The sequence below is a fragment of the Sesamum indicum genome, linkage group LG6 (assembly GCF_000512975.1).
Source record: "Sesamum indicum cultivar Zhongzhi No. 13 linkage group LG6, S_indicum_v1.0, whole genome shotgun sequence".
Taxonomy (NCBI): domain Eukaryota; kingdom Viridiplantae; phylum Streptophyta; class Magnoliopsida; order Lamiales; family Pedaliaceae; genus Sesamum; species Sesamum indicum.
Window position 1 is genome coordinate 7,121,808 of NC_026150.1, and position 17,499 is coordinate 7,139,306.

The following is a 17,499-nucleotide window of genomic DNA, read 5'->3' on the forward strand; positions in this document are numbered from 1 at the left end:
ATCTCATTTTTATTTGGATAAGAATTTATCCATATCGCACTCGGATCTCTCCCACAAGTGACTCAGATGGGTGGCAAGACGTCGCCGCGCGAAAGCAAAATGATCAACGACGATTTTAGATGAACAATTGAGGGACGAAAAGTCTTTTGCGTAAAATCGTCATTTTCCTCTCATCTAAAAGAGGAAAAAAATAATATAAAGAGTGGGGCAAAGAAAAGACGTCATTTTCGCGCCCACGATTTTGGTCCAACTTCCCGCCCCTATAAGTAGGAAGGATGAGCCATTGAAGCGGTGCATACACGAGAAAATAGAACTGGTCGGGTGAGCATAAGTGTTAACGTGTAGCTCTCTCCCACAACATTGGCACCACCTTTCTCTGTTCCTCTCATACTACCACTCTTCTCTCTCTCTCTCTCCTGTCTTCTTTCTCTCTCTATGTCTTTTCAGTGATCTCTTTCTCATCCATTTTTCTTTTTTCTCACTGCTATTGTAGCTTTGGAGGATTAATCTGAGCACGTATCTCTATATATAAGTGTATTACGATGTGTGGAATATTAGCGGTTTTGGGTTGTTCGGATGACTCTCAGGCGAAGAGGGTTCGCGTGCTCGAGCTCTCCCGAAGGCAATCTTTCGTCCACCTTTTGCTTTTCTTGGATTTATTTTTCCAATTTTTGGACGTCCATGATTGCTTTTTGTTTTCAGTTTTCTGAGTGCATGATGAGATTGCTTACTGCATATGGAGGATTTAATTAATGGGTAGGGGAAATACAACGAAGAGTCGTATGTAGAAACCAGGAACATTTGATTTGGAGAATATGCTGAGACGGAAATGTGTTGGTTTTGTTTTGGAATGGTTGGATGATTCTTTATTTATTTTCTTGTTTATTTTTTTAGATAAAATACGTTAGATTTTATTTTGGATATGATACTTTGCGGGGTAAGTGTGTGTAAACTTTTGAGTTAATTAGTGTGTCAAATCAAACTTTTGTATTGTCGTATGTTTTGGTTAAACAAATAGGGAAAAATATTTTTTTAGTCCGTTAAATATGTTCAATTTTAGTGTTAATCCTATAAGTATGCCCATTTTTTGTTAACTTCAGTAACTTGCAAAATTGATTAGATTTAGTCCGTTTGAGGGTTTTCTACTTTTTTTTTTTTTTGGCCAAAATTTTAAATTTACCTGGAACTTACCAACGTGTAAATTAGTTGGTCCAATTTCCGACCAATTAACCACGTGTTATGCCACATGGGAGAGTACATGGCTTGCATACGTGGCTTGTATGCTGACTGGGTAGACCCTTCTCTCTACAAAACTAAATTCATTTAAAAAATTCGAAAAAATTTTAAAAAAAATTGATTAGGAAAAAAAGTGAGCTTATTACCTTGTAATCTTGACAGGAATGGAACCTCCTTCTTGGATTTTGATTAGTCCAAGAAGTCTGAACCATTGCTTTCTTTCTGCAGTAACAAGTGATCCTTCTATGGAAGAAGACATTGGAACCGAGAGATAAAGGAGAAAAATGGGTTTGTGCAAGCATGGGGAGAAGAAAATATATTTTGTTGATTAGTAAAAGTATTTTGGAGGGAAAAGTCACATTTCTTCCGTCCAAAAGATAACTAACTTGTCTTCCACCTCATGATTTTAGCCATATAGGATTATAAATCAACAAAAACGCATCTAGGTGTCCAGCCATATCACTTTTCCTGCGCAAATTATAAATCCAATCCATCGAGGACTAAATATAATCAATTTTGCTAGTTATTGGAGTTAATAAAAAATAGGCATACTTATAGGACTAAAACTAAAATTGGGCATACTTAACGGACTAAAAAAATATTTTTCCCAAACAAATATATATCTATTTATTGTTGTAATTATTAAGAATATAGTTCGAATATCATGTTAATAATCACTGTCTTTCCAGAACCCCAAAAAGGCTTTTGAATATTTGGTTTTATGTTTGAATTCCCATCAAAAGATACTACGCAGTCCCTTTCTTCATTTTTATGGATGGGCTGGTGGTCCTATAAATGATGCATTTTTGTATCAGCTATGCTATTGATTTGGAGACCAATAGTTTTGTTATAGAGATTTAGTATTACATGAACATTGCAGTGAATAATGGAGACTCTCAGCTATTAGCAAACCTTTGGATTTCAGATTGTCTTGATTTGGATAATCACACTTAATGGTTAAATCAGTTCATCTAGGCACCCTATTGTCAATTTTAAGAGCACTATGTGGGGCCTAGCATGCACCAAGATCCGTGATTATCTCGAACTTGGAGTTCCCAAACTCTATGAGAATCACATCATGTAGTATATTGAATTTAGGATGGGACAAGTTTCTTATTCTTTTACTTTCCAACATGGACATAATTCTCTTCTATTGATGCATAACCTGAAGTTCTCAGTCACTATTGCATGATCAAATAGGTTGAAGCATCGGGGTCCTGATTGGAGTGGACTATATCAGCACGGAGATTGTTATCTGGCACACCAGAGGCTTGCAATTGTTGATCCAGCCTCTGGCGATCAGCCCCTCTACAATGAAGACAAAAAGATTGTAGTTACGGTAGGTTTCTTTTGGTCTGTTGCTTTTTCTACCTGCTATATTCTAGTTTCAGTATATCCATAGAACGTCGGTCGTTGGAGAATTCTTTTTCCATGAATATCTCTTGACTGGAACCCAAGGGTGGCTCAATATGAGTAGAGAAGGAGATAGATGCAAGACCATTGACTAAACTCATTTTTGTGGAATAATTTGTGAAGAATCCAGCTTAAAGCTATGGAATGATCCTTTCATTTTAGACAGAACATGCTCATATTGAAATTTTTCAAAAGAATCATTCTTTCTAATGTGGTGTTTCCAATGGATTTAGGTAAATGGTGAAATCTACAACCATGAGGAACTTCGTCGCTCATTACCTAACCACAAATTCCGTACTGGAAGTGATTGTGCTGTCATTGCACATCTTGTGAGTATTTTACCAAAATATAAACGAACCGGAAGAATATGCTGAAGCAAAAACAATTTTTGGACTTTGTTCATCTTGTTCTGTTTTTCACTTTCTTAGTATGAAGAGCATGGGGAAAATTTTGTGGACATGCTGGATGGAATTTTCTCCTTTGTGCTGCTGGATACCCGTGATAACAGCTTTCTTGTGGCCCGTGACGCTATTGGGATTACTTCTCTGTATATTGGTTGGGGACTAGATGGTATTGCTTCTTAATCAACAATAGTTAATTATATAAGGATAAAGTGGGCAAGAAAAACAAGTTAGACGTGGATTTTATAGGCTTATACTGATTTATTTCTTGGTTTGTCTCCAGGCTCCGTCTGGATAGCGTCAGAACTAAAAGGTTTGCACGATGAATGTGAGCATTTTGAATCCTTCCCACCGGGGCATCTCTACTCCAGCAAGAGTGGATGTCTCAGAAGATGGTACAACCCTCCCTGGTTCTCTGAGGCCATTCCTTCAACTCCTTATGACCCCTTAGTTCTGAGGCAGGCTTTTGAAAATGTGAGACTTTGGAACCTAACCTTAGGTTTATAGATGACACTTATTGCTTGAAATTTGCCAACAAATATAATGCGGGTTGATTCATTGATTTAAGCATTTCCTAAATTTCACTATTGCTTGGGTGAAAAATCAATGCAGGCTGTTATTAAAAGGCTAATGACCGATGTGCCTTTTGGAGTTCTTTTATCAGGAGGACTTGATTCATCATTAGTTGCATCTATTACCTCTCGTTACTTAGCTGGCACGAAAGCCGCAAAACAATGGGGTGCACAACTTCATTCTTTCTGTGTTGGCCTTGAGGTAAGAAGATATCTTGCTGCTAATTTAGGCATTCACACACTTGTCACTAGTAGTTAATATGCGAACAGATTTTACCCACTTCTTGGACAGGGTTCGCCTGATCTGAAAGCTGCAAGAGAGGTTGCTGATTATTTGGGTACTGTTCACCATGAGTTTCATTTCACTGTTCAGGTAAGCTCCTGCAATAGAAGTTTTCCCTGCTGTTGTTTCTTGTCATACCACCAAACCCTTATGATATATTTCAGGATGGAATTGATGCGATTGAGGATGTCATTTATCATATTGAGACATATGATGTAACAACAATCAGAGCAAGCACTCCTATGTTCCTTATGTCACGTAAGATCAAATCACTGGGAGTGAAAATGGTCATATCGGGTGAGGGCTCTGACGAGATTTTTGGTGGTTATCTTTACTTCCATAAGGCACCCAACAAGGAGGAATTCTATCGTGAAACTTGCCGCAAGGTACAACCAAAGGATGCCATATCTTTCCCTTCTAAAGAAGTGAAACAACTTAAAGTAATATCAAACTAATGGTGGTTTTCATCTGTCTGTAGATAAAAGCCCTTCATCAGTATGATTGTTTGCGAGCAAATAAGGCAACTTCTGCGTGGGGTTTAGAAGCTCGAGTACCGTTTCTGGATAAGGAATTTATCAATGTCGCAATGAGCATTGACCCTGAGTGGAAGATGGTAAGGACAAGAATCCTGGTTTTATTTAGGTAATTTTGTTTTATAATAAATTTCAAGGAAAGCTACTTGCCTTACAGCTAAATCCTGGGATTTGTCATTAGGCAGCATGTTATAGACTTGTGTTAATTAGTTATCATTTTCCTTCCGTTACAGATAAAACCTGAACAAAAGAGAATTGAGAAGTGGATTCTCAGGAGGGCCTTTGATGATGAAAAACAACCATATCTTCCAAAGGTATTCGATTATGGATGTGAAATAGTCTGCTGGTAGTATTACTTAATTCTGAATTTCACTTCTCTTAACAATCTCTGTTTAAATTCCCTGCAGCATATTCTATACAGGCAAAAAGAACAATTTAGTGATGGTGTGGGCTATAGTTGGATTGATGGGCTTAAAGCTCATGCTGATCTGCACGTACGTCTTTCATTTTCACTAAAGTTTCTGGTTCTTGAGTTTCTCCATGTGCTGATTCTTTACCAAGATCAAATTGCTATTCTGTCACTACCTATATCGATTCATTCAAAGTAAAAGAAAACTCTGTTGTATAAAAGGTAGTATAATTCTCATTTACTGCCAACCTGAAGTTGCCCTTCCGGTCAATTAACAGGTCAATGACAAGATGATGCTTAATGCTGCACATATCTTCCCCCATAACACGCCAACCACGAAAGAGGCATACTATTACAGAATGATATTCGAAAGATTCTTCCCTCAGGTACATTCTTTACATATCATATCTTTTTCTAAGTTGAAGAGAAGGTTAACAAAGTAATTACTGGTACTTAATCATATTTGCAGAATTCAGCAAGGCTCTCCGTTCCAGGTGGGGCAAGTGTAGCGTGCAGCACTGCCACAGCTGTGGAATGGGATGCAGCTTGGTCGAAAAACCTCGACCCATCGGGCCGAGCTGCCATTGGCGTGCATAATTCCGCCTATGAGAAGCATTTAGTTAATGGGAATTTGACCTCGAAAATCATAGACTCTATGCCGCTGACGAACGGAGTAGGCACACCAGGACTGACCATCAGGAGCTAGTATCTCTACAAGGACAGGTTGGCAGCCATCTTAGAATAAGTAGGAGCTGCATATATTAATAAGTGCTCTTCTGGTATGTGTAGAACAGTTAGTTTGATGTATGGTAAACTAGCCAATGGAAACACTGTTTTGGTGTTTTCTGGAAGGAGAACTTTGAGATTTTAGTATATATGTTTTTCTAATATTTTTGTGTCATTTGGAAAACGAGCCTTGAATCTCAAGTGTCATTGTGAAAAGAGATCGGCGCTATGCATATAGTTAAGGTCTGTAAGATGTGTTTCCTGTATCAGGACTGATTATGTTTTCTGGTTAAGCACGAACCTGGTAGTCTAAGAGTGTATAAATCTTCTTTTGTTTGTCAGCTGGGAATATATATATATACATATCAAAGTTCCTTTCTTTTCCCTCCCCCACCCTACTCTTTGGCATATACATTGAAGTTTGATACTCTCAATATTAGCTAGCAGTTGCCCATACTATGGAGTGTGCGGTTAGACAGTGTTTGCAAAAATTTCTGCTTTTTTAGAATTGATTTTTGTAGAAAAAATTGAAAGTTGTAATAGAATGAAAAGTGAGTAGTGTTTGTAAATCGTAAAATGATATTACTCAATAAGAAAATTAGTAATTTAGTTGAACGTATTTTTTGTCTTATACAATTCATTTAAGGTTGAAAACTATATTGATGTATTTAATTCTAAACTCATATTATTTATTAAAAAATAAAATATTAGTTGAATGTATTCTTCGTATAATATAATTCATTGTAAATCGTAAAATGATATTACTTGATGAGAAAATTAATAATTTAGTTGAATCATGGAAGAATTTTAAAAACACCTTATTTAGGTGTTTTAGCATAAATACATACATATATACACACATATATACATAAATATATATAAAAAGGGCATGATTTGTCAGTGAATAGTAATTTTTGCTCCCAAAACACACATTAAACATATAATACTTATTAAATTATCTCCACAAATAAATCCAAACATACATATTATTTCTAACACACACTTATTTATCTTTATTTTTCTTTCTTTATCTCCACAAAACACAACAAAACATTGAGAAAACGAATCCAAACATTATGATGATTTTTTTCCATCAAATATGGCCAAAATTAGAACCTAGCTATTGGTTGAGATTATAGATTGCATATTATATTTTATTTGTTGCAATTAAATATTTCCAACTGAAACATAAATGGACACAAATTAAACTGAAATGTTAGGCTTACTGTTTTTTATTTCTTTTTTCTTCGATCAAAACGCACCAATTCTAAGGAAAATTAATCCAAAAAGACTAACCACCTGTCACGTGGGACAAAGGATCCATTTTACTTCTCAAATTGCCGTTATGTGTGTTCACATGGGGCCACCGTTAACTTTAACAACCAAATAACTTTCCCAAAAAACCAAAAAAAAAAGAAAAAAGAAAAATGAAGGATCAAAATCAATTACTCGAAACTTGAGGGATCAAAATCGAATAAATGCTCACATATAGATATGAAAATATAATTAACTCAAAACTTTCTAGTAATGTTTTCGTTTTCTTTTTTTCTTCTGTGAAGGTTGAAAATATGGACATTTTGATCCTTGAATGAATTTTAAAGAAGAAATTTTGCCTAGAAATTCTAAAAAAGAAGGTCAAACTCGAATCGAATATCAGACATAATAATAATAATAAAAAGGATTCTGAAAGTCAAAATTTAAAAAAAACGAAAAAAAGGGAATTGTGCAATTTTTAATAGTTAAACGTCACTTGTGCAATATTAGAATATTCCCAAGAAAGCAACTCTATAAACAATATTTAATAGGGTATTTTTTAAAGAAATTGTTATAATTACGAATATCATTTTATTATTTAAAAAATTATAAATATTTTTTAAAATTACAAATATTATAACAAAACTCCATTATGATAGCCCATTATCTGGGGCATTTGTAATTTTCGGGAGAATTTATAATTTTTCAAAAAACGAGAGTATTTATAATTATAGCAAACTTCAGAAAAGTCTGTTGTAGTTTATCCTATTTTAATATTAATATATACTTTTAATAGAAAAAATTACATTTTCCTCTCCTAAGATTTGGTGTAATTATATGTAAACCCCCTATAATTTAACAGATTACGTCTAGCACCCTTGAGATTTACTTCCGCCTAACAAATAAGTTTCTCCGTTAGTCAAACCTCATTGAATTTGCTGATATTTATAAAAAAATTGGATAAAAAATCTATATTTATCTACTATTGACTTATTACAGATTTATTTAAGATCAAATAAATATTTTTATAACCAAATTATCCTTATATGTTTTCAAGCGTTAATACATGTGAACAGGTATATATTCACCATAATAAGGGTAGTTTAATTGAAAAAAAATTATTTGACCTATAATAATTTATTAATAAGTCAATCGAAGAAAAATATTAATTTTTATTTATTTTTTTTAATATCAATACATTTAATGAACTTTGACTAACAAAAATACTTATTTATTAGATTAAAGTAAAACTCAGTAGTGCTATGTATAATTCTTTAAATTAAAAAAAAATTATGTATAATTATATCAAATCTCAAGAGAATGGCGTAACTATTCCTTTTCAATATTAACAATCAACATGTTTTAATATTCCCAAAAACGCGGAAAAAGCATAAACACATGACCCTTAACATGTTTTAATATTTTACTAAAATTATAATAAAAAATAAATAAAAAGTACTAAGAAGCACTAATAAAGTACGCGTTTGGCATTCGCCATCCGTCAGCTTTTTTAATCATCCCTACAGCTCTATCACGCAGCTGTTGTTATTATAAAATTTGTTAAGCCCAACTCTGGAATGTTGGATTGGCCAAACAGTCCGCAGAGCTAGTTCCCTGCCCTAGAAATACGTGCAGGGCAGTTGGTTTTCTTGTAGAAGAATGTCTTCTTTATGCTTCTACAATATTTTGTCGCATAATAATTATATTATTTAATTTAATTAAAAATGTTTCTTAATCAGCTTAAATTATTTACGTAAACCCCTTAATTATATTTTTTTCTGTGTATTTAAATTTAATCTGAAAAATTGATGACAGTTTTCAAAAATATAATTATATGTATTTGAGTATTTATTTTTTATTATTACAAAATTTGTAGGTGTATTTATGTGTTTTTGCAGATATACATATACGTATGCAACAGAAATACGTATTTCTATATATTCAAATCAATTCTATGTATTATCTAAATTGATTATTTATGTATATATATAGATGCATCGATATGGTTTATGTTACACGCACAACACACACTAAATTGCCAGTGAGAGACGTACTTTATGAGAAATAATTTCTTAATTAATGAATGAATGAGAGAGAGAGAGAGAGAGGGAGAGGAACTGAAAAGGAAAATTGTAAAGAGAGCCGCATTATTATTATCGTAAGGCGGCACCAAGTATTACAAAACCCCAATGCAATTAGACGAGTACTCAGAACGCAAAGATAATCTGCAATGGCGGCCGAGAGGACCCGGAGAAAGCTGCTGCTTCATGAAAAAGTTGAGGTAATTTTCACCTTCATTGTTAAAAAATCATGTGTAAGTGGGTTATGTGTAAAAATCATCTCTTGTTCAAAATTTTTATGGTTTTATTTTTGGGGTTAGTGAGGAGGTTTTTGATCTTCTGGGTTTTTATTTTCTCCCTTTCTTCGTGAAGTTTTGTTTTTCTACATTGATTGGTGTGTAACGTTATGGTGAAGTTTTTTCTTCGTTGATTTTACTGCATTATATTCTCTCTCAGTATCTGTCTCTGACTCTGTCTATTTCTCTTTCTCTTTTGTGTTTGCATGTGGGTTTTGTTTGATTTTCCATGATAAGGTCAATTGGGATGAGGTAGATTGAAGCAATCAAACGGGGGCGTTAAACTAAATCAATGAGATATTTTCTTAATTTGGTTTTTGCGGGCATGCAAAGCTTATTTGGGTATGGATTTTTTGTGGATTTTTTCTCCTTGTGTGAATTTTATATATAAGTGTTACACCCCCTCGGATTCTGTGAGATAAATGAGCTATGGAACCCACGTTACAGCAATTTTGTCGATGATCCCCTGCTATATTTGATCGTTCATTTATTTGTTTCTAGCTATGGGGTCTATGAAAATTTTGCTTGCATTGAATCTGTATCAGGTGAGAAGTGTTGAAGATGGGTTTCTTGGTTCATGGCACGCTGGTAGAGTAATTGGTTGTGAAGATTTGGCTCGTGTAGTTCAGTATGATCACCTTCTCAATGACGAAGGCTCTTGTAATCTGACTGAACATGTGGAGGTCAGTCCTGTAATTGATGGGTATGGCAGTGGTGAAATTGAGGTGTCCAATAATTACCGGGGCCTGATAAGGCCTTCGCCACCTTCCTGTGTTCTGGGGCCATGGTGTCTACACTATGGACAATGCGTCGACTTGTTTTATGAGGATGCCTGGTGGGAAGGTGTAATATTTGATCATGAAGATGGATGCGAACAACGGAGGATTTTCTTTCCGGACATGGGTGATGAAATGGAAGCCCGGATTGACAAGCTGCGACCAAGTAAAGATTGGGATGAGGTTACTGAGGAATGGAAACCTCGTGGAAACTGGTTGTTTCTTGAACTGATTGAGGAAGTTGAGCAAGACTGGCCTTTGCCTGTCTCTGTGAAGCAAATTTGGTATGAAGTGAGGATGAAGAATGGCTTTGAAAAACTGAAGGAGTGGACTTCTTCTGGAAGGTATATTTGGAGAGAATTATTGTTGCAGGTGTTATTTGATAATCTTAGGATAACTGTTAAGCAGCTCTTCACAGAATTGAATTCTTCATGGGACTCAGCAGAACTTGGACAACCATTGCTGGAATTTTCTGAAACAGCTTTTGATGATGTTGTGAAAACTGAAGGACTTTTTCATAATTCTCTGGAAGTTGTACCCTTTGAAGCTACTTCCCAGTTGGATGGTGAAGGAATTCTTCCGACTGATCTAAATGATAAAAGCCATCATCAGGTTCAAGAAAATAATGACCGGGTTCCTATTTCAACCATGCTCACCGATGAGCGAGCTCTATCCGTTTCTAATCTTCCGTTGCCACTTTTATCTCATAATCGAGATGAAGATTCTGGAATTGGTTCCAATATTTATGATGAAGCTCCTGGTACGAGCTTTAAATTGCCAAACATGGAGCGCAGGATTTCAACACAGAGAAAGAAACTTGAGTGGCAGCCAGCTGTACCTGAATTAATTCCTGGAGCTGAGTTTTGCCCTGATGCTATTGATGAGATTAATAAGATGTTTAGGTTGAATAAGAGGCCTCCAAGTACAGTAACGTTGAATGCTAGGAAGCATCTATTGCATTTGGACTGGAAAATTGAATTCGCAAAGGACAAGGGGAACCATAGAATACGTTATCTTTCCCCTGAGGGAGAATTGTTTTATTCACTTTGTCAGGTTTGTCTGAAGTTTGACCATGTACATCAGGAGTTGGGGCCTGGTTCTCAAATGCTCATGAGCCAAATTCCTGTCTGTTCACCTGGAGAAATGCTCTCAACTCCATTTGGTGGAATGTCTCAATCTTCCACTGAGTTGCCCGAGTTGTACATTACTGATGAGCCTGTTATTGAACCTGAATATTGCCCTGAAGCAGTGAGGGATTATTACTTACTCAGCCTAGAGGATAAACACTTCCATCGTGGCTTAAGTACAGAGGTGAAATGGAGAGCCCTTAAAGCGAAGAAACACTTATCTTTTATTGGGTGGTCTTTTTATTACTTCCCAAGAGGAGAAAAGAGGGAAATGCGGTATAGCTCCCCAAGTGGAAAAGTGTTTTACTCTCTTCTTTCAGCCTGCAGATGGTCTATAGAAGCTGGTGCACTCACTTCCACTAATCTCTCTACTACCTTAGGAAGAATGGGAAATGTAACTATGATCAAGGATTTTGGTGACCCTTTGTCCATCGAGAAATCACAACTTCCATTTCTTGCACTGGAATCCCCAGGAATTTCTGCTTTAGTGAATGACAAATCTGAGAATCTACCAAAGGAGTCATCTGACATGTCAAAGAGTCTTGTTCAATCAATTGAAGGTGAAGTTTGTAAACGCAGAATTTCAAGGAAGAGGAGGAAGCTTAATAAATCACATCGTACTGAAGTTTCATCATTGCCAAAGAGGGGGAGGAAACCCTGTGTATCAATGAAAGTGAAAGGAGCTATGTATGCTGATTCTTCAACCCCTGTGCGGCGATCAAGTAAAAGAGCTCGGGAAATGGTTGCTTCTTCCTCGCAGCAAGCTCCTCGAACGGTCTTGTCTTGGTTGATTGACAACAATGTGATTTTGCCAAGAGCAAAAGTTCATTATCGTGGTAGAAAAAATGGTCATCCAATGGCAGAAGGCCGAATAGCTCGTGAGGGAATAAAATGTAGTTGTTGCGGAGTAATCTTTAGTCTTAGTAACTTTGAAGCACATGCTGGTAGCACCAATCGCAGCCCTTCAGCTAATATTTTCGTGGAGGATGGCAGATCTTTGCTGGAGTGCCAGCTGCAACTGAAACAGCAAAAGACCAACAGATGTTCAAGGTCAGAATCACGTGAAATTAAGGGAAGCCGGCGCAATAGGAAAAATGACTATATATGTTCTGTCTGTCACTATGGAGGTGAGCTAGTTCTGTGTGATCAGTGTCCATCCTCATTTCATACTCACTGCCTTGGTTTAAAGGTATTTCCTTTATTGATTATCATATTGGTCATTTTTTGTCTGAGAATAAGTGTAGGCTATTTCATCGGACATTTTTTTGGGTTTCCGAAGTACTAATTTGAACTATATTTTGTTTTATAATTATGTTACTGCTCCACAGGAGGTTCCTGATGGTGATTGGTTCTGCCCATTGTGCTGTTGTCAAATTTGTGGCCAGAATGGATTTGATAAAAAAAATGGACTGGTCACTGGCTCTTTTGTTCTTATTTGTGGTCAGTGTGAGCACCAATGTAAGTTACCTATATGATTTTGGCATAATATATCTGGATCGTTAACATAAGCTAAAGATAGTTGCAATCCTATATCATGCTCTAATTTGTATATAACTTCATGTAGATCATGCTGAGTGCCTCAGAAAGAAGGGAATTAAAACTCCAGATTGCTATCCTGAAGGATATTGGTTCTGCGATGACACATGTAGACAGGTACTTAACGTGTTTTCCATTTATACAGCACTCTGAATTATGAGGGCATAAGTAAAGGATGACTATAACATCTAGTTTGTTTCTGATATTACATATATCATTTGAGCCCCCACCATTTTAGTGCTGAAGCAAAATGACATAAACTTAAGCAGCATTAATAACAACAAATGTCTTTATCATCAGGGCTTCTCAGGCATAGAATATTTGTATAATGGCATTGAATTCATACAGTTTCTGGTTGTGAATTACTTGTTCTTTGCCATATTGTGATACTACTCGAGTTATGATTTTAATATTTATTTTTTTTTTGGGAAAAGGAGTTATTATTTTAATATGATCTGTTGTTTTTGTAGATATTTTCTGGTCTGCACAAGATTCTGGGAAAACCATTTCCTGTGGGGACTGAGGGTTTGACTTGGACTTTGGTGAAATACATAAAATCTGATTCTGTTGACCAGGATGCATCTGATGATGAGCCTGCAATGGAGAGTTACAGCAAGCTTAATGTTGCTCTTAGTGTGATGCATGAATGTTTCGAACCTGTCAAAGAGCCTAGCACCAGAAGGGATCTGGTTGAAGATGTTATTTTTAGTAGATGGTGAGATTTCATGCCCTTGCCAATCTCATCTCTCTATTGTTTATGCGTGCATCTTTTTAGAGCCTCTGCATTGTCTATTGCCGTGTAAGATATGGAATATAGTTTCTCCTCTCTTTTTGTGTATCCTGGTGTTTTCTGCTTTTTGTTTAAGCATACAGTAGGGATGTTGTACCTAGAACTACCACCTAGAGCGTTGGCATTATCCATCCGAATTGATAAATGAGCCTCTTGTAGTCATATGCATATACCTCCTTTCGGCAACTGCAATTATGGTGAGGAGATTGTTATGACTTTAAGGAGGTGGGTATGGATGAACTGACCCCTTAATAAGCCTTCAGTTCACCTTTCCCCTTGTTTTTCTAATTATGCATCTTCTATATAGATGTCATAGATCCTGTCATTCATTCACATAAAAGTCGTCATTGTTGGCTAATTATGATTCACTGCCTATTCCTTAACACCTTTTGAAGCCTTTCCACTTTTCATCAATTTGACATGATCATACTCAAAGATGAACAATTCTCTTATTGATGCACTACATACAGCTGGACTGGACCCAAAGTTTTAATATTCAAGTTCATGGTGTCAAAAAGTTTCAAGGTTAAATTACATTGAGACCCCCCTGAATTTCAGTCTACACAAAAACCTTCTGCTCTTTGTAAAATTACTAGTACACTCCCTATGCGGGTATCAGTGTAATGTACCTCACCTCAGGGGTTGTAAATTACAAGTACACCTCCTAAAAGGGTGTCGATGAAATGTACCTCCGGGTGTGTTTGTGCAAGTATTTTTCCCGTAGGAGGTGTCGATGTAAATTACAATTACAATCCCAAGGGCAAGGGTTTTTTGTGTGATTAGACCTAAGGATCAATGTAATTTACACAAACTTCAATGATTATTCCCCTTCATCTATTTACTTGCTTGGATACTTATTTTGGTTATTTACACATTATATTCACTACATACTATTGACCCAGAAGTTGAAATAATATCTGGATTTGCAGGTCAGAGCTAAATCGTTTAAACTTTCAAGGGTTCTATACAGTACTATTGGAGAAGAATGATGAATTGATTTCAGCAGCTACTGTGAGGTATCTTGTGCATCCACGTTCTTAGTTTGAACCTGTTTCATTCTTTTTATTGGAGTAACTTAAAATCCTATCATGCTTACTCCAGGATATATGGCAAAAGAGTGGCAGAAGTCCCTCTGGTTGCAACACGGTTTCAATATCGTCGGCTTGGGATGTGTCGTATTTTAATGAATGAACTTGAGAAGGTGCACTACACCTGTTACCATTCATAACCTTTACTTTTGCTTCTTTTTCCATCTTATTTTCAAACTTCTTATCCTGAGACATGCAAACACCCTGCATAAGAGTGTCTTGCTAATCATTACAGTTGATACCTACTGGAACAGAACTTTGTCTTTTGAAGTTTTGAGCGGATGAATATATCATCATATACAGGAAAATTTTCACTAGTGACAAATCTTTTGGTCATTTCCCCCCACTGAATCTTCTACTGTGTCTCATCTTACTTTCATTTGCTCTTGAGGATGTAGTAACCAGTTACTACTATCTGTGACCCGAACACTCATCAGCTAAATTTTTAACATGATATTTCTAATCAGATTTTTTGTCTGGAGATGTTCGTTCAAGGGCATTTAGAAGTCAGCATAATCCTGTGGCTAATTATACTATTATTATGTGATGAAGACTTTCTTGTTTGTGATTTACAACAGCTTTTCTGCTCATATGGTAAATTTGTAGATGCAAAGGCCTTGATTGGACTGGGTTTGCTGATCTTAAATTCTCATCTCCAGAGTCCAACGCCAGACTGGCCAGTCAATTACTTGCTATAAGGGGTCACGTCTAACAATGTTCGACTTCAAAATATACCTTCTGTGTTAATGGAAAGCTTGAATAGGTTACACTTAACTGCAAGTCGACAACTATCTAAGATGATATTGGTCCAAGACTATTTCTAAGCCAAAGAGATTGATAATTTGCAGAGTCGTGATGGTTTTTTGTTGTCACATTGAACTTGCCCCAGTTTTAATCCTGTGTTAATCTATACCAATTTGGTTTGCAGAAACTCTTGGAATTAGGAGTAGAGAGGCTTGTTTTGCCAGCAGTTCCTAGTGTACTGAACACATGGACTACTTCATTTGGATTCTCTGTGATGACTGAATCAGAGAGATTAAACTTTCTGGACTATACCTTTCTAGACTTCCAGGGCACAGTAATTTGCCAGAAGGTCTTAATGAACAATCTTTCCTCAACATCAAGCATATCTACAGGTACTATTGAATGTGGAAACTACTTTTATTTGAAGACTGCATATTCATTTCTGGAAAATTAGAATAAATCCTACCTTCAAACTAACTCGCATGCATCTTTCTGCAGGAACACAGGCAAATAGTTGCGACCATGAGAACAAAAATGTCATCACTGAGTTAGATGGAAACAGTACAGTGTCTGAAGTGTTTCAAGGGGATCAAGTAGAGGAGGCCGACATTATGGAGCAAGGATCTACATGGTAATGCCATATGCTTTACCTTTATGTTACAGTATTAGAATTTGTGGTCCATAAAACTTTGCTTCACATAGTTCATATTTTTTTCTTTTCTTTATCTTTTTGTGTTTGGGGGAGGGGAGGGTGGTGAGGAGGGCTTAGAAGTTTGGCTCCACTTTGGTAAGTAAATTAGTAGGTGCATACCTGAAACGGAATCAAGGCCTTCACCTTCATCTTACTGATGTTAAATCTTTGTTTTTGTGATTGGGATCGGGAAAATTATTTGATTTTTGGCAGAAGTAGTTTAAGGGAATTTAGTTGTAGATAGCTGAGAAATAATAAGCGGGAGAAAACAAAACACATTGCAGTTAGGGAATGAGGAAACTACTCCAGTGACTAATAGATACAAAAGTAGCATCTGCATGCATGCACACAATGACAGGGTGGTGGGTGGGGTATTTACATTCAGTGCATGAAGAGAACTCTTCTAAATGTAATATGGATGCAACGTAAAACTACTTGCAATGAAGATTTGTATGGACGAGAAAGTGTTTGCTTTGTTGGCATGTCCCTAAATTATTTTCTACCTAGAGCAAAACAAATGTAAATAATTTAAGGTGAGTTGAACTGCATTTCAAGATTGTATGGAGGAAAATAATAAAAGGATGCTGATTCTCTCCTCCTTCCATCCCATTGTTAGCATCCAAATTCCTAGTGTAATTGTCAGAAAAGATGACACTCCGGTGATTTGACTGCTTGCATGTCATCGTTTCTTTTGATGCTCTTCTCAGTTAGAATCTGATATTTGCAGATCAAAGACTCAGTTGCATTCCTTTTGAGCACATTATCACTATAGTTTTCTGTTATTTTGAGATTTCTAGTTTGAAAAAGGAAAAAAAGCGTCCAATAGTTAAAATGGGTTTCAATAGTTTTAACACCACTATCAATTTCACAGATCAAGAATGCAGAGAGGACAGAAAACATGGTGTTTGTATTCGGACGACTTAGCACCAAACAAATAAACTTTCTTGTCTTTCTACTTTGTTTCATGCCACAAAATTTTTCTCAACTACAATTTGCTCATAGCTTCTTGTTTCATATCTTTGGTTCTATCACATTCCTGAAATCGCAATGGAAGATGAAGGCTTTAGTCCTGATTATTCTTTTTTCTCTCAGCATGGCAACTGGTTTGGACAACATTGGCAGTTGCCCGGCTCAATTGGAACTTGTGGTACTTTTGATATTGCTTAAACCACTTTGTTCCACTGTCCCTTTTCATCACTCATCCAGTTTCTTACTGAAATTTTGGTTGTAATCTCGTGTATAGATGGATCAACCGACACTTTCCAACTGTTTACCATTCCAGACCAAGATCTCAATCGAATGCCCCGTGGGAGTCTCCAACGACAAGCAAGCTGAAGACAACAGTGAAGGACTTCTCAAATGCTACAAGCGAAGGAGAATATCAGCCTGTTGAGGTCAGTCCTTGCGAGAAAGTACTCAATAAAAAGACACCTTACTCAGGCAGATGAATCTTAAGTTTTTTGTCCAGAACTCCATCCTTTTCCTTGTACACCGGCATAATTCCGGGTAGTAGCTGAGTAGCCTTCGAAAGCTCGTGTTTGTTTCCATGTACAGATGACTAGCT

At 36.3% G+C, this 17,499-nt stretch overlaps 2 protein-coding genes across 3 annotated transcripts; both read left to right on the top strand.

Annotated features, from left to right (window-relative positions):
* LOC105163945 (asparagine synthetase [glutamine-hydrolyzing]) lies at nt 238-5,947 on the top strand. 2 transcript variants are annotated; one of them, XM_011082484.2, is made up of 14 exons: nt 238-321; nt 494-622; nt 2,437-2,575; nt 2,883-2,978; nt 3,078-3,219; nt 3,334-3,524; nt 3,663-3,824; nt 3,915-3,995; nt 4,070-4,291; nt 4,384-4,518; nt 4,672-4,752; nt 4,846-4,932; nt 5,126-5,233; nt 5,317-5,553. In XM_011082484.2, exons 2-14 carry the CDS (start codon nt 543-545, stop codon nt 5,551-5,553), a joined length of 1,761 nt encoding a protein of 586 aa, XP_011080786.1. In that variant the 5' UTR covers nt 238-321; nt 494-542. The 2 variants fall into 2 exon arrangements, with proteins under 2 accessions (XP_011080786.1, XP_011080785.1); XM_011082483.2 differs by having other exon boundaries at nt 291-622; nt 5,317-5,947.
* Nucleotides 8,805-17,499, top strand: LOC105163946 (the record flags this gene model as incomplete). The annotated part of the gene is given in 11 exon segments (XM_011082485.2): nt 8,805-9,108; nt 9,729-12,275; nt 12,415-12,544; nt 12,651-12,739; nt 13,093-13,337; nt 14,342-14,428; nt 14,514-14,613; nt 15,429-15,636; nt 15,743-15,875; nt 17,028-17,082; nt 17,179-17,499. Coding segments are annotated over 11 exon segments (3,795 nt in total). The 5' UTR covers nt 8,805-9,057.

What these genes read in the sequence shown, in the direction of transcription:
- LOC105163945 (XM_011082484.2), top strand. Translation starts at nt 543, where the DNA reads ATGTGTGGAATATTAGCGGTTTTGGGTTGTTCGGATGACTCTCAGGCG. An exon ending in AAGCTCATGCTGATCTGCAC is followed by an intron (nt 4,933 to 5,125) that starts GTACGTCTTTCA and finishes GTCAATTAACAG; the next exon opens with GTCAATGACAAGATGATGCT. An exon ending in TCGAAAGATTCTTCCCTCAG is followed by an intron (nt 5,234 to 5,316) that starts GTACATTCTTTA and finishes TCATATTTGCAG; the next exon opens with AATTCAGCAAGGCTCTCCGT.